At 40.0% G+C, this 15,820-nt stretch overlaps 1 protein-coding gene across 1 annotated transcript in view; it reads right to left on the reverse strand.

Annotated features, from left to right (window-relative positions):
- TRPM3 (transient receptor potential cation channel subfamily M member 3) overlaps positions 1-13,218 on the reverse strand; it is a 472,413-nt gene extending 459,195 nt beyond the window's left edge. Inside the window, exon 1 of the mRNA XM_052777050.1 lies at positions 13,098-13,218. Coding sequence (XP_052633010.1) covers positions 13,098-13,121 — 24 coding nt within the window. The 5' untranslated portion in view covers positions 13,122-13,218. The remainder of the gene's footprint in view (positions 1-13,097) is intronic.
- Positions 13,219-15,820: the final 2,602 nt, after the last annotated feature.

Raw genomic sequence — 15,820 nt, forward strand, 5'->3', positions numbered from 1 at the left:
CAGCACGTGATCTGTTTGTCATAGTTAATGAAGCTGGCTTCTAGTAAGTGCCTGTATGCCCAGCTACAGGGTATGATAAATATAAGGCAATTTGATTCAGCTTTAACCTCTCTTACCATGGGCCAGGCTAAGCCCACAAAGAGACTAGGACACATCAGATGATTGCCTGTAAGCACACACCAGCTGACAGTAACCACAACTCAAATGCCTGACAGCAGCTATGGAGGCACAAATGCCAGGATCAACTCTTTGATGTGAAGCATTGAGGGCCATGATGTATGGCACATGTAGACAGGTACTTTGAGATTCAGTGCTGTGTTACAGGGACAGACAGGACAAGTTTTTCTAGAGGGCCACCCCAGCATTTCTGGGCTCAGTCAGGCCTTTGATGTTATAGCAGTGATTTTCTTTGTGATTCTTAAAGTACGTGACAGTAAATGGAAACCTGTCAACCACAGATCTGCCAGCCTGTAACAGAGGCAAGATGTTCTTCCTTTTCATGCCAGAGGATGCCTCTTCCCCTCTCCTTACCTCTCCTGGGAAAAGGAGAGGGAACTCTAGTTATTCACTGTTTTGATGAGCAGATTAAACTCTGTGCTAAGTGAGAAGTTAACAAAAATACTGGATCTAAGAAAGACTAGAGCACATAACACACCCACAAGGTTTCTTCCTAAGCAAGGGTGCCTGGAAAGTAAACAATGAATTGGGTCATTAAATGAGAAATAGAACTGTTGCTAACAAAGAGAATAATGATCCAGGAAATATGTGTCAGTGGAAAATGCAAGTCTCTCTCCCCATTATCTCCAATCAGCAGCAAATGGACAGCTCTCAGAAGAAGGGAATAGAAGCAGGAGAGGAACTACATTAATGACATACCATCCTAACAAGTCCGGGAGCAGGGAGTCAACGTTCTGTAAGTATCTATGGTACAAATGAGTGACATGATATGTATTTGGCAAAAGGGTCTTTAGCTACTGAACACCTTTTTTTTTTTTTTTTTTTACCTTTTAAGAATACATGTACTTTGATTCTGGGCAGAAAATCACCAATGGGCCAAACCCTTTCCTGTGCTAGAACTTTGCCTACTTGAACCTCTGATTATAATGAACTCATTTTATATATATTTTTCTTTAGTGAGAGGTCCCTGGGCGGCACACAGGGTAAGAATTTACTAAAAGTTACCTGACAACTATTTAATCAACTTTTTGCTGTTCCCCACTTCTTTGCTTACTTCATCCTCATGTACCAAGATTGGGCTCTAAAGAGCAAAGAAGCGAGTTGAGGGTAGGGGTGCAGAGGGACAGGCAGATCCCCCACAGCCTTTTTCCTTCTCAATTCCAATTCTCAGTGTATGAAATTGCAGCACGGCAGAGACAAGCTGCACCCACTTGCAGGTGCCCGAAAGCTTCATCTCCCCCAGGGAGAAAGGGATAAAGTCAGCTCTACCATCTGAAAGTCCTGTTTTCTGTTACACCTTCTCTGCTAAACCCTGTTGCCTGCTTTCTACCAAGGTGAAGGGTGAGCAGGTGATGCCCTGCTACCCCAGTGCTCCTAGGTGGTGGATGAGGCAGCTGTCCCTCAGGGTGGGGAATGGGCACTTCCAGCCTGAAGAAAGCTCCCAATAACAGCACACAGTTCTGTTAGAAAAGTACATTTCGTCTTCATTTCTATCTCTGCCTCAATGCTAGCATTAATATAGAGTCATCTAGAAAATAAAAATAAATGTATCATTTTGTCTGTTTCTGTAAGGCAACTGCATGAAGCTTAGTGCTATGAGAAGAAGTGACCCGAGAGACTCTACACAGGAAAGCAAGGACAGAAGTTGTGTTGACTGATCAATGCTGTGTGAGACTGCTGGAGGATGAGGAGCTGGTGAAAGGCTCCAGACATAGCTTTCCTTTCCACATTGGCAGAATAACTCTAACAAAGTAGGAGAAAACTGAGAAAAAAGTCATCCTATCTATTAGACAAAATGATATTTTTGTGGTATCTTCTTCCTGGATTTTGCATGTATGTGGTATTCATATTCTAGGTGGTATACTTAACAGTTGTTACAGATGATATATAGTGATTTAACACTCGTTTTGTCATTTCAAAATAATGTAATATGAATTACATGAATTAGCCATGTAATATTAAAATGGTACTGATTATCACAATGGTTAATGAAACAGATGCCTCTATATAAACCCTTACCTGCATTAAGATCTGTAGATGGATACACCTGTAGATGGTTCTACTGGTGCTCTGAACTCCCTGCCATCCCTGGACAATTGCTGTTTCCATGACACCCACATCCTCTCCACTCCTAGGAATTGCTCAGGGAGTCAGCCACATTAATGCGTTAAGCCTGACCCAGTAACTCATGTGAAACACCACATGCTTTTGGGGTGGTGGCTGCAGGTAGGAGAGAAGACCTTTCACCTTAACATCTGTTTCTACCATTTCAAATCACAAAATCAAGGCAAACCTTTCCACCTTTTTTTCTTCATTTCTGATGTGAAAGAGTCACTTGCAGTTCCCTTCTGCCAGCAGGATGTCAGAAAGAGGAAAATTTGACTGCTGGAGCATGCTGCAAGATTGTTGGTTTCATCTGGGCTCTGCAAAAGCAGCAGTAACATTGCTCTATTAACCACCACTGACGAGCTTACTGCTGCTTGTTGGGAGCTGAAAAGGAGAAAAGGGGAGGAAAAAACCCCAGCCAAACCCACAAGTTCCAGACAAGTTTAACAGATAGCAGTAAGGTATGTAAATATTTTCCAAAGCCACGTTTGTTTTAAAGCAAAAAGAAATTGCACAACTACATTCTCTTTGTTATTCATCAGCATGAGGGCAGAAAACCTGCTATATAAATTACATGCCCAGTGTCAATTTACAAGAAAGTTCTTTATCCCCAAATGTTCAGTTTTGAGAATGTCTAAATTTCTGGTTTGGAAAAAAAAGCCATACCAGAAAAGATGCAAGTACTTTTTGGTGCATTATGCAACATAAATTGAGCTTAGGTCCAAACTCTCTTAACCAAACTTCTTCTGGTAATACAACTTGGAAAGCAATCTGCCTGCAAGATGGTTGTTCAGTAGGAAGATGGAGAAACTTTGACTAAAATTCTAAAAACCTTGCCCAAATGCTACAGCAAATTGTATGAAGGACCAAAGTCTGTCCCTCTTAAATCACAGAGTTAAATAAGCTCTCTTGCTATTCTTTACAATTGCACTCACTGTAGAAGTTATGAAAGAAAATCCCAATACCTACAGGAAAAAGTTTCTTTTAACAGCATTTCCCTGTATTTTATTGTGCTTTACTTACCTACAAGCAATTGAATGCTTACAGTTTAAATCACAGAGCTCATTGCCATAGAGATTGGGAAATTTAATATGGCTAGGTTTATTATTATTATGATGTAGGTTTATGGCACCACAGCTGAAACTTTCCAGTTTGAATAGTTAGCTCTAATTAAAGCATAGAGTAGTGGATAATACGTTGCCTAGCCATACACTTATTTTTCATCCTCTGTTTTGATTACTAGATTTCGGTCCATGCCAAAGGGGATTTACGTGTTATTGTCATCTACATACTTTGTAGACACACAAACAGCTATGCTCGCATCATAACACATTAATACTACATCACAATTTGATGTAGTTCACAGAATCCTTAACATTAACAAAGAGAATTGTCTCTTCCCCAAATTCACAAACTCAAAAGTGTATGATTTTTAGATCTTCATTTTGCCTGAAGAGGAAATAGCTTAGATTTGTCGAAAGTTGCTCTATTGCATCTGGGATTTGTTTAACAGGTTAATGAGTTACAAAAGGCTTAATGCTCTAAAATCCACTTAGGTGTCTAATTCAGAATGTACGCCAGAGCCTCTGTGACAAGGATTTTATGAAGCTAATAGCAGTATTGCACCTGCTAGGTTTTTTAGGTTATTACAAGTAAGATGAAGACAGCGCATAGCACATGCATTTGAAAGAGCCAGCTTTGTTTTATTGAACACATTCTGCTTGAAGGCAGAGTTGGTTCCCTGATCATAAAACAGTTTGTACCAGGATATTAAAGAGAAAATATGCAAAAAAATTGTGCACCTCTATATGGAGGCAGAGAACTGTGGAACTGTGGATAAAACATCATGCAGGAAAGCACAGAGATCTCTAAGATAAGGCACTCAGGTAGGAGGGAAAACCCACCTGAGGACATCCTGCACCCTATGAACCCAGCCCTTCCCTCTGCACAGGGCCACAGCTGTAAAGAAGAGGCAGGGCTTGTCCCTGCTCAAACCAACCTCCAGATCATTGAGTGGGGCTCTCCCAGGGGTCACAGGTGGTGCTCAAGCCACGAGCCATGTCAGCCTGGGCAGAGCAAACACTCCAGCCATGACTGGTGGTGCTGAGCAGAGCAACCCCTTCTTTAGTGATCACATCTCATAAGAAAATTTACTCAAGAACAATATATTTTGGGAAGGCTTTAATCATACAAGTCTGCGTGAGGACTACTTTGAGGACTAACTGAATGAGACCTGTCTGGTCCTTGGGCATCTGGAACACAGGTCTTGGCCAGTTTTGGCAGGAAAGTGGGCTTGGGGAGAGCCAAGTCTCCACAGGCCCAGGAGCAATATGGCTATGTAGCCAAACCAGTCAGACGTGCAGGTTCAGACACCCCTAGAGCTAGTTATCCACTCCTTGGTGGAGTATTCCTCAGTTACAATTTTGTCCCTACTCCCAAGTCACCAAAAATAAATTTAGGCTGTTCTACTGCTCTTTGGTTTCAAACTGAAAGGATTGTTTTTAAGGGCATGATATTGACATTAAAAGAAAAATTCCCAAAGTACAAAATATGAAGAGTTTACGGTACTTAAGTAAGCTAGTGTGACTAACTGAGTTCTGTGTCAGCCTTTCCTGTTTAGGACATTTCCTGTTTAGGAACTGTAAATAATCTTCTCAATATTATCATCCATGCAGTCTTATGTTGGACTGAAGCCATCTCAAACTGAAATATGGCTAAACTATTGTAATCAACAGGCTTATATCAGGCCAAAGTCTTTTCCAGGTTGCTCATGTGACCATTTTGAATTAGTAAAATCTTTGATTAGCAGAAGTATCCTGAAGTTAAAGGTTCAGAGTTGTCCAGAACACTGGTAATACTTCATAGACTAGATTTTTTTATACCCTACATTAGAGGTAGGATATAAATGGGTAAGCTGCACAAAATAAGAGTCGTATCAGGACAAAAAGATTTACATGTGTTAGGATATCTAAGAAGCCTGATAACACTTTACATCAGATTCTCGGAGACAGATTTAGTGATCAGATTGCCATTACGCGCGACATAAATGCCAACCCATAATCTCATTACAATTGTCTGTGATCAAACAGCTGAGCCATAATATGCTTGTCAAATCTTCAGCAAGTATGTTTCAATAGCAAGGAACTGTGATGATATTTCTTCTTAATTTGGATACTTTGGAAAAATATGCTGGATGTTGATTTAAACTATAATATGGAAATGGTCAGTAAGCTTAAGTGACTCTACTACAGAATTTATTATTCCTGCCTATTTTGTACAGCAACCAGCATAAGTGGGAAGAAGTAGAGGGCTAAAGAAAAAGGCAAGGGATTTTACAGTCAGACAGAAGGTGCAGGCATTTGCAGCAGAAGGGAGGGAATGAAACTTGGCCTTCCAACCCAAATCACAATTACCTAAGTGTTTGCAGAAGCTGTTGGTACCCAAACAGTGCAGAAGGCTGCCTTGTGTCTCTTTGCCTGGGTCTTGCAGGTCTCACTGTCAGTCTCAATTTTCTTTCTTCCCCACCTTCTTGCCCACATCTACTCAAATGCCTGTCAAAGCCATTTTCCTTACTACAATTTTCACCACATTTTAATTCTTGAATCCCTCCAACAGCTCAGGCATCAAAATGTGAACAGCTTATTACCAATTCATATCTTTATTCCATCTTTTCTTATTTTCTACTTATTCCATTTTGTCTCATTTACCCATTTGTCAGCTTTTTCACAAGTATTTCTACGTGGTTTTAGATGCTGTACACTAGACATGGAAAGTCTTTCTTGTCAATACTCACAAAGCTCTCTACTGTTAATACAGGTTTTAAAGACACCTACTGAGAAAACTGAAGTGCTATCAAAGAGTCATTAGAAACAGCTATTTTTTTATTTTAAAGTGAATTGCATAAACAGTAGCTAACAAAGCTAGTGCTCCATGTAGTATAGAATATGTGATATTCCTACCACCTAACTTTAGAAATCCAGAGTTAGTGTCTGTTTTGGAAGCCTAGATTCATGCAGTTACTGATCATCTTCATACTCCTTTATCCTTTTAAGGAGAAAAATACCTGTATAAAAACATAAAAGTTTAAGGAAGATAAAAAGAAAAAGAATGAGAAGTGCATTGCTTATTCGTCTTCAACAACTGGGAAAAGCATGTTTTTAAAGTGAGTAGCATTTAGAATTTAATTGACTGAAAACAATAGAGGCTATGTTTTGAATGGACTATCTAAAGAAGTCAGTTACCCTTTTGTGCAGTTTTTTAATTTAATAAACCTGAAAATTTTAACATTTAAGTGTGCAAACAATTTTTGCCAAAAATATAGATGATAACTGATATAGCAGCTCTGATAATATGCATTATTTCTCTAGTAATGGTTTATTTCAGGGCAATACAGGCATGGTTTTGTTAAGAAAAAAAACTGTTTACTAAAATGGAATGACAAAAATTTGAATGTTGGAATCAGAACCAATTACAATGTGGATCCTTTACACTGGGATAGAAGAGAAGTAATTTTTCTTTTGTTTCTAAAGAGGAAACCAGCAAAATTGAAGTGGAGAACAAGAAAGATCTTATTTGACTTAAAAATATTCACAAATATGTATATTTCAGTTTTTCAATTATTCCTTCTCCTACCATGGGTACAAAATATCTCTAGGACCCTGCTACAATGGAATGGACAGCATCATGTTGGGTACCCAGAAACTTGTCATCACTGGTGTAAAAACAACAAGCAGCTGATCTGTGTGAGGGGAATGCTTTCCAGAGCATTTTGGCTTTTGGCTTTTTATTCGTGCTTTGACATCTTTCACAGGACAACATTTTCTTATTGTAGGGATGCTTGGAGCAGTTTCAGGTGAAACAGACTAACAAAACTGTACTGTCCATTTCCACAGAGCACAGTGCTTTACAAGGCTTAAATAATTAAAGTCGGGATCCAGAACACAGGAGAGAAAACAAGTGCTTGCAAGAAGGGAGGTTTATGGACCATGTGGTCATATGGATGGTAGGAACGATTATTTTATTGCTCTTTTCTTTGAAAGATATATGTAACGACTACCCAAACTGAGAGATCAGTTAGACATGTTAAAGGATATGACAAATACGATGTCCAAGCATGACAAGACTAAGACCCATCGTCTGTCTCCTATACCCAGGCTATTTCAGAAAGTGACGTAAAATTGTCCTACTGGGATTCCTGGCCAAATACATACTCTCGTGCCATGCGCCAGACTTTATTTAGTCATTTATCAGTAGCTGTTTCCCTGTGTGATCTTTCCACAATGAATTATTGAACAGATTAGCCCTAAATTTGCATATCCACTGTAAGGACATTGATTTTCATTTAACTGGCAGCTTTCTGCTTGTGAATGCTAAAACAAGTAAAAAGGGAGGATCTGGTTTGCCTTTTTATATGACTAGATATAACAATGACTATTCTGAACTTTTTTCCTCCAAATGAAAAGATCTTTTATTAAGGAGAAAAAGACCCCACATTTTCTCTGAAAAAGATTCACCTCTTTGCTCACTCATTTAAAGTAGCATGAAAAGCAGCAAAAACATCAAATAAAGCTACATCTAGACATTCAAATTGTGCACATTTTTTTGATATTACCTGTGACAGCCATTCTTCTCAAAATGCAACACACCATTCTTTATTCTAGTTGCTGCTTGGCACCTGATTTACATCTCAAGCATATTCTCAGATGAGCATTTCTCTCCCTTAAAGGCTAATAAATAGCTGCTAGTTACTTTTTCAAGTGGAGAAGCAGAGGTTTTATTCCCACACATGTAAGACTGCCAGCACATAAACTGCCCAGGTGGTAAAAATCAAGCAATTGCCTCCCCTCAGAATGCTTCTGCCTGTTAAATGAAAGGCCAGCCACACTTTATGAAAGTCCCTTAGTGTTACTGGCAGCTTTCTGAAGGCCTGTGAGAGGATGCCTCTGATAAAGTTCCCAGTTCCCAAAAGTTCTCCCTATTACTGAGATACAGGAGGGTCTCCTTGGAGTATGTCCTCATAACCAGGTAAGGAACTAAGCTTTAATAAACCAGTGTTTGTTTTTTTCAGTTGTAAGCATTGGTCATGTCAAAGCATTGCTCGGAGCAGTGAGGAACCACATGTTAGCAAAACTCCTTCTTGTTAGGCTTGCCTGGATGGAGGTGCACTGAACGTTCCTGTCTCAAACTCTTCCTCGGCATCCTCCTTGGCCTCTGCAGTCTTGACGTCTGCAAGACCTTCTCTTCTTTTAATCTTTACTATTACATTCATCACACAAGCCTGCCATTTCCTCAGATCTTTTGAGCCTCTGAAGCCTTTTCCTCTCTCGAGCCCAGGGAATTTTTCGAGAGGGGACCACCAGAGGGCAAAGCCAGATCATGAACATCTGAGCTAGCTGTGACTCTGTCCTGCAGCCTAGAGTGCGGTGGAGGTTCAGGGCAAGCCTGGCAGCTCAGCTCCCTGGATGCTCACAGTTCACACGGTACATGTCACGATTGTAACTATTTGCAAGCACCAGCCAAAAAAAGCCCTGTCTTCAGGAAAGCCTCAGCATCACTAGCATCAGGAATCAAAGGCCTGGCAGTGTAATTAGACAACAGCCTCATTAACCTTATAACCTCTTTCGATGTTTGTGGGAATCTTAAACATTTTGCTGTAAGAAATTAAGGAGAACAACATGAGAAAAAAGAAAGGAATGATTTGCATGTTAGACACTTCAGTTCTTCATTTTGAACTCATTAAGAGATACTGCACTGTAGAAATTTTATTTATTTAGAGAGGGAAAAGCTTTGCAACTTCATCTCTAGAACCGTTTGCTCTAACTGTCTCTAACTCCTCAAACTTGGATGCAGTCTCCAGTTCAGCAGGACACCATCACCGTGTTCATGTAGCACACCTGAAATCATGGTAGAGTAACCATCTGTCACAAGAGAACCCATCCTATTTAAAATGATAACTAGAGGATGTTTTTTACTTGAATTTTATCAGAAAAACTTAGCAAATATGCATTTCTTCCATAGAAAGTATCCAGTCCCCAAAATATATTTCAAGCCTTCCATGCACATGATCTTTTAAGAGAAGGGCTCATTTAAGGCAAACCAAATTCACCTGCATCTGCCTTAGCTTCAGACAAAACACCTGGCCCCTGGCCCTCCATGAAGGCTGCTTCCCTTCTTTCTTTCAGACCAGTGTCTTCCAAAGTGTTTATGTTCTCCCCTGTGACTCTGTGTGCTATTCATACTGAAGATAATTAATGATCACACGAAAGCAAATTCATGATCAGCACTATAAATGTAACTCTCGAACTGATTCTGTGAGCACAGTTTTGCTCAAGCAGCAATGCCATCAGCAACCAGCCATTCCTGGCAAAAGTGAGGAGAAGCTATTGCATGCCATGAAGACTTCACACCTGCTTTTCAAGACAACTAACAACCCCCATGCCACACACACATACCCATCACCACAGCTGGTTTTCAGTTATAATAAACTTCTGCTGACCCAGACACCAGCATATTACGTCTCCTGCCTAGGCAATGAATCAGCCTGTTGGTAGAGCATTTATTTTCCAGTGAGATATGATATGGTATGCACTGAAGATCCATGCAGCAGACCTCATCAGCAACAGCACCAACCTCTGGAGCACTCCGAAAGCAGGGAGGCAATCCTTTGGCCAGCAGAGCTCAGTGTCAGAAAATAGAGCAGATTGATACCCAGATGGATAGTAAATGGCAGTGTTAACAATCACTGCAAGCAAGTGGGCTGCTATGCCCACAGTCTGGAAAATGATCCGTCTGGTACTGATTCAGAAAGGCACCCATCCGTCTGAAATCTGTGAATGGAAATTGTTGTGATGTCTAATTCACACGTGATTTTTGGCCTGACTGTTCTGAAAACGTGCTTCTTCAGGTACCATGCTGGGTGCTGTCCTGAAGCAGAACCTTCACCCACTGATGTGAGCTGGTGAGTCTGGGACAGGGATGGAGCTGGAGGACACCAACAGAATCAGACTCTAAGAGACCAAAGCTCTTCATTCACTCAGTGGAAAGCTACTTCAAAGATGCATGATGCTGAAAACCCTATGCTTCTTTGCTCTTTTTTGCTGGTCACAGGAAGGCTTTTCCAGAGCCACCTAGGGAAACTTCGTCCTCCCTGGCCAACCTTGACATTTCATCTTCTTGGAGAAGAGATGTCATGCAACAACAGTCTTTAAATGGTATTCTCAGCCAATATTGTTACAATACCGTCAGGGGGGCTTTTTCCAAGACATACACTTTAAACAACAACAGTAGTTTTCAATATGTTTCTGTGTGTATGCATGAAGATTGGGTTGCTAATGTTCAGACTAATGTTGTACTGTACTACTGATCTTCAAAAATATAGTAGTACAGGTAGTGACTACATCTGCTCTTTTTGCGATAAAAAAACAACATGGGGACCATGCCATTGCACAGCTGAACTTTCATTTTCAATGTCTAGAAGCAAAACATGCAAACAATTAGTCCTTTAATCTTTATGATATATGAAATCTTCTAAATTACATTCCTAGTCATTTTAAAATGTACTGATGCCTTTCGGAAAGGAATCTCACCCTTCAGAAGAATTCCTGCTATCGGACAACATTGTTTTTTAATTTTCTCCTCCTTTTTTAGTATTATTTTGTTCTCATGTGAACTTATGTTTATTTTTTTAGTGATAATCTCCTGTTGATTATTGCCCCCTTCACCATTTGTGACATAACAGTTAGTATTGCTGTGGAGAACAATACGGTACTGAGATCAGCAGGAAGAGGACCTTAAAAATCTCCAGATACCTTGGGTTTGTGCAACTCTTTGCATTAAAAGAGGAAAGTACAAAAATATACAAAAAGCATATCAGAAGATCTCCACAAGACAACATTATGAAAAGCCAGCAACCTTCAAAGGGTACTTGTATGTTTATAATTGCATGGAGGGAGTGAGATTAGAAAAATAGTTCTCTTCTATCATTGAACTACAAAAAAATAAGATGCTTAAAATACATTTTATATATAATTTTAAGCTACTACAGAAGTATGTTTGGGATCCAGAGACTACAGACCATTTCATGGTCCAGTCCTGAGTTCTCCCCAAGTCTTTCTCCCCATATATTTTTCAAAGAGACTTAGAGCAGTGTAGCGAACAACATAAACAACACGTATTTTTAAGAATCCTTCAGAAGCAGTAACTAAGCTCTCATGCTTTTCACTTGCTGGGGAAATACTCCTGGATGTCTTCAGCTCCCTTGGTATGCTTTATAATGTGAGAGACTCTACATCTCTGCCTCTGACACTGCACACAGTGTCAGACATGGTACTCCCTCCACTTGCTTCTCAAAATATTTGTGCTCTAAAACCTGATATAGAAGTGGAAAAGACCCAGAGAATTTATTTTACATTTCATCTGTCCCTTCTCCCAATAATGAGAATGTTATAATATCCAGCCATCTATAGACAGGTCTTAATGCTGTCAATAAAAGAACCTGAATGTCTACAGCGAGCCACAAACCTAAAATGCAGGTCCTCGCCCTCCTGTGCCAGAGGACTGTGATGGTAGTTCCATATAATATTTTTTTTCCTCTTGTCCAGCCCCTACTCTGTGCAAAGATGGCTCCTTCTGCCCCCACCTGTAACGCCACTGTCAGGCAACAGCTTTCAGCACTTACCTCACTCAGCAGAGCCTCTAAACCAAGAGTTCTGTTAAAGTCATAGTATGGAAAGCACAGGAAGCAAGACAAACCAAATCACAGTCTATCTTTTAAGAAGTACTAAGATCACTTACCATAGTTGGAAACCCTTTCCAAATTAGCCTTCTGTGGGAAAATTCCTTTTATTTGTATAGTTTTAGTCATACATGAATATGTTACATTTAAAATACATTTCACAGAGCAAGAAAATGTCTATGATTTTATCACCTAAATTACATAAAAATAATTATTGCACATAAAACAAATTAGTGTCTTTAGACTATTAAACTTTGAGGTCCAAAGCAGTAACAAAGCAAAATCCCAAATGAAAACATGTCACTCGTATCCAAAACCAATATCACTTGTTCAAAGTTCTCAACAGAGTTAAGTATCGGCCCTTGAAAGGCATTTGCATATTGCTTACAGAACAGGGTGCAGAAGCAAGCTGTCATTTTGTCTACTGGATACTTCCTATACCATACAACAAATGTTACTGAAAAAGTAGAAAAATTCTACACGTAGCAAAGACCAAAACGGCGCGCACTCTGTGTATACACTCTGTGTACGTGAATTAAACATTCAACAATCAGGATAGAGAAGGCAAGACACTAATGTTCTTTCATAGCTTAAAAAATGTAACTTTTGTTTATTTTGTATTTATTATTTAAGCATTATGAATTAATTAACAAAGTTATATTACATTAAACTGTGTGGTAGTTTCGAACTTCATCTTTTTCCTTCCATGGACAGTGTCAATTTATTTAAGAGATTTGAAACCTTTCTGCATTCATCATTTTGTTTGCCTTTCCTGGAACAACAAATCTGGAAACAGCTTATCACTGTAAGATACAACATCTCCGGTACCCTGATGCTGCATCAGCCAGGAAGATTGATATTTTCAGGCAGTTGTGGCTTTGCAGTCATTCTACTCCACAGTGCACCTGATCTCAAAGTGAGCTATTAAAGTAAATTTCCTTTCCAGAATTTCCCAGCCATGACAGCCTCCACAGACTTAGGAAAGAGCAATCCCAATATCTGAAATTAACTTTTTAAAAAAATCGCCACCAACAAAAGTCTTACTTCATTTCAATACATTTAAATAGAATGGGAAACTCACCAAATTCGCCTGTTTATTCTTCATTTGGGCAGCCAACTCTCTGCAGATGAACTGCTATGAATCCAGCTGCCTTTCCCTCATTCTGGGAGATGTAGGAGATGCGACAGGTTCAAGTCTATCAGCAGAGTGCAACGCTGGTGCATTTCTACAGCAGGGAGGCGGAAAAAGCAGGGGTGGAGGGAGAAGAGTCAGCCCTCACAGCAGTTTAAGAGTTCTTGCATGTTGTTATTGCCGCAGGTTCCTGTCACTGGCTTTAGCTGATCTCCTCTCCTCTGACATTGCTGCCTGTTGAGCTGGGGAGCACAAAGGAAGACTCATCACTGTACACCTCATGCTGTCTCTTGCAGTAAGCTCTGGTGTTTTTTCAACTGTGGAGGCAATCGATACCTGGGGAGGAAGGAAGTTTTGCCACCTATCACCTGAGATAAAATGATCAATTTCCTAATTCTAGTACTAATGCTGGATTCAAAGCCAAGTGATAATTATCCCAGCTGGTTCTTAAAACAATCTATGAATGACACTGGTCATGATTACTAAAGCTGGTGTGAAAGGCATTGTGGCACATGGTTCATTGGGTCTATTTATAGATTATTTTTCTGCTGTTTATGGAGTCATGTTGAATTCAGGAAGGGATAGGAGTTTTCCCTTGGGAGAAAGGCTTCCCCTTTTCCTAGTAGGTATCATTACTTGCTAGATGCATAAATTGGCAAACCTTTCACACTAATGGCAAACTACAATAAAACAGTTGGTGGTTACTTAACAATTCACTTTACTTATTTATGGCTGAATAAATAAAGGCTGTAGTGAATCAGCTTTGCCCATGTCGCATGGGGACTGAGAAGATGCTGTTTTCTAACATCTTGAGGGTCACAGGCTACCAGACAAAGCACCCCTACAGCCTGAGCTCTGCTTTCAAGTATTGCTTATTGCCCTCAAAAGCAGCATGCTCATCAGATTGTTTCACCTCTTTGTAAGCAGGCAAAGGAGCTTTAAGAAACTTCAAGTTACTATTAGCAGAAGAAGAACAAAGTTGTATTGTGTTACTAAAGCTTTCCTCAGTGTGACTTTGGACAAGTCTCAGAATATTGAACAACTTACTGGTGAAGTAAAAAATAATACTCTGAGCAGAAACAATAATAAGGATGAGAATTTTTACCATAAATTATATGTGATTTTTTTAAATTTTAGTTTATCAAATATGACGAAGTTCAGTGACTCAGTAAACTCAGACCTGTGATTCTTTTCTCTGCAACTCTCTAAAACTTGACAAAGTTCCTTAAATGACTCCATTTTTATTTTAGCCTTAAAGCCTTCTAGATACTAGGAAGCTACAAGAACCTCAGGTACAGGTTTCATGCATAGGCCTGACTGTGATATTCAGCCAGAAGCATTCCTGCCTTAGCTTCCTTAGCAATGCTCCCTGTTAGGCAAGCTATACCTCGGACTGTATATAAATACCTTTTAGCAAGACCTTTGTCTGTTCAGAACACACTGACAAACGTGCTCGCATTTAAAGTGGTCACCAAGGGCTGGCAAGGAGGAAAACAGATCCATCAATTAGCAGGGTCACCTGTTACGTGACAAAGCCAAATTTGGTTCCTTCTTCTGCTCCAGAGGATCTAAAACTTCCCTCACAGCAGTCACCCCAACTGTGTCATTGCGATGCATGAGTCAAGATTCATGTGGGACTGAGAGAAACCAAGGATGGTACACCAGTGCAACAGGGAGCTCAAGTGTCCTGGAGGGTGTACAGGTTCTGATCCCCACATAAAGGCTTGTTATATATGCTACAACATGCATTTGTTGTCCAATGGCTACTTAATGACCAAAAATGTTAGGAATCTCCGAAATGGGGAGCAGAGTTCCTTCCTTGCAGGAGACAGTCTTGTTGCCTGCTCCCTGCGTAAGGCCTGTTCTTGCAGACTATCCCTGGTCCCAGCAGACCTTGAACATTTCCTGAGGCTATTCCCAGTGGGATGTAAGGCTCCCAGCTCCTCTTGCCTGTCCCTGGGTTCCTACAGGCGCCTACCACTGGTCTGCCCACCCCAGCAGGCAGCATCCATTCATACACAGGTGGATTTCCACGTGCGGATCTCCACAGCAAAGAAAGGAGCTGAACCAGTGCCCTCTGGTTTTAAGGAAATTCTAGACACTATTACATACATCGAGACCCAAGCACTACTTTCTGCATCTTTAAGTTAGTCTTATTTTTTTGCCTTGAAAAAACAGGATACCAGGACCAGGTCCATTCAAGAATTTCTTCTGGAGCATGTGTAGACAACTCTCTGCATCCTTGAGTGTAACATCTGGAAGCTCTAATGGAAGTCCTTGTTTATATTGGTATTTTCTTACTGACTAGCTTTAGGCAGTGCTGTTTTGGGGTATTTTGCTGTTCAATGTGTAGAGGGCTTTGAACTGAGGTCTGACATGTACCATATAGAGAGAGTTTTCATGCCAAACTGTATGCCAGCTATGAAAAAAAATTTATTCCAGATACCAAACATCCAGACTTTTTCTGCATTTCAACTACATTGCCATCTTTTTTTTTTTTTTTTGGTCAAATGTTAAGAAAGTCAAATCCTTCATTTTTTCTCTATTTGCAGACACTTTTACTTTTTTACAGTAAAAAGTAAAAAATTTCTAAATCACATTATTTTTGAGCAAAAAAGAAAGGAATGAAAGACATTATCTTGGAAAGATACAAGGGCCTTTATCCTCTTCAA

The sequence above is a fragment of the Harpia harpyja genome, chromosome Z (assembly GCF_026419915.1).
Source record: "Harpia harpyja isolate bHarHar1 chromosome Z, bHarHar1 primary haplotype, whole genome shotgun sequence".
In the NCBI taxonomy this organism is placed as follows: Eukaryota; Metazoa; Chordata; class Aves; order Accipitriformes; family Accipitridae; genus Harpia; species Harpia harpyja.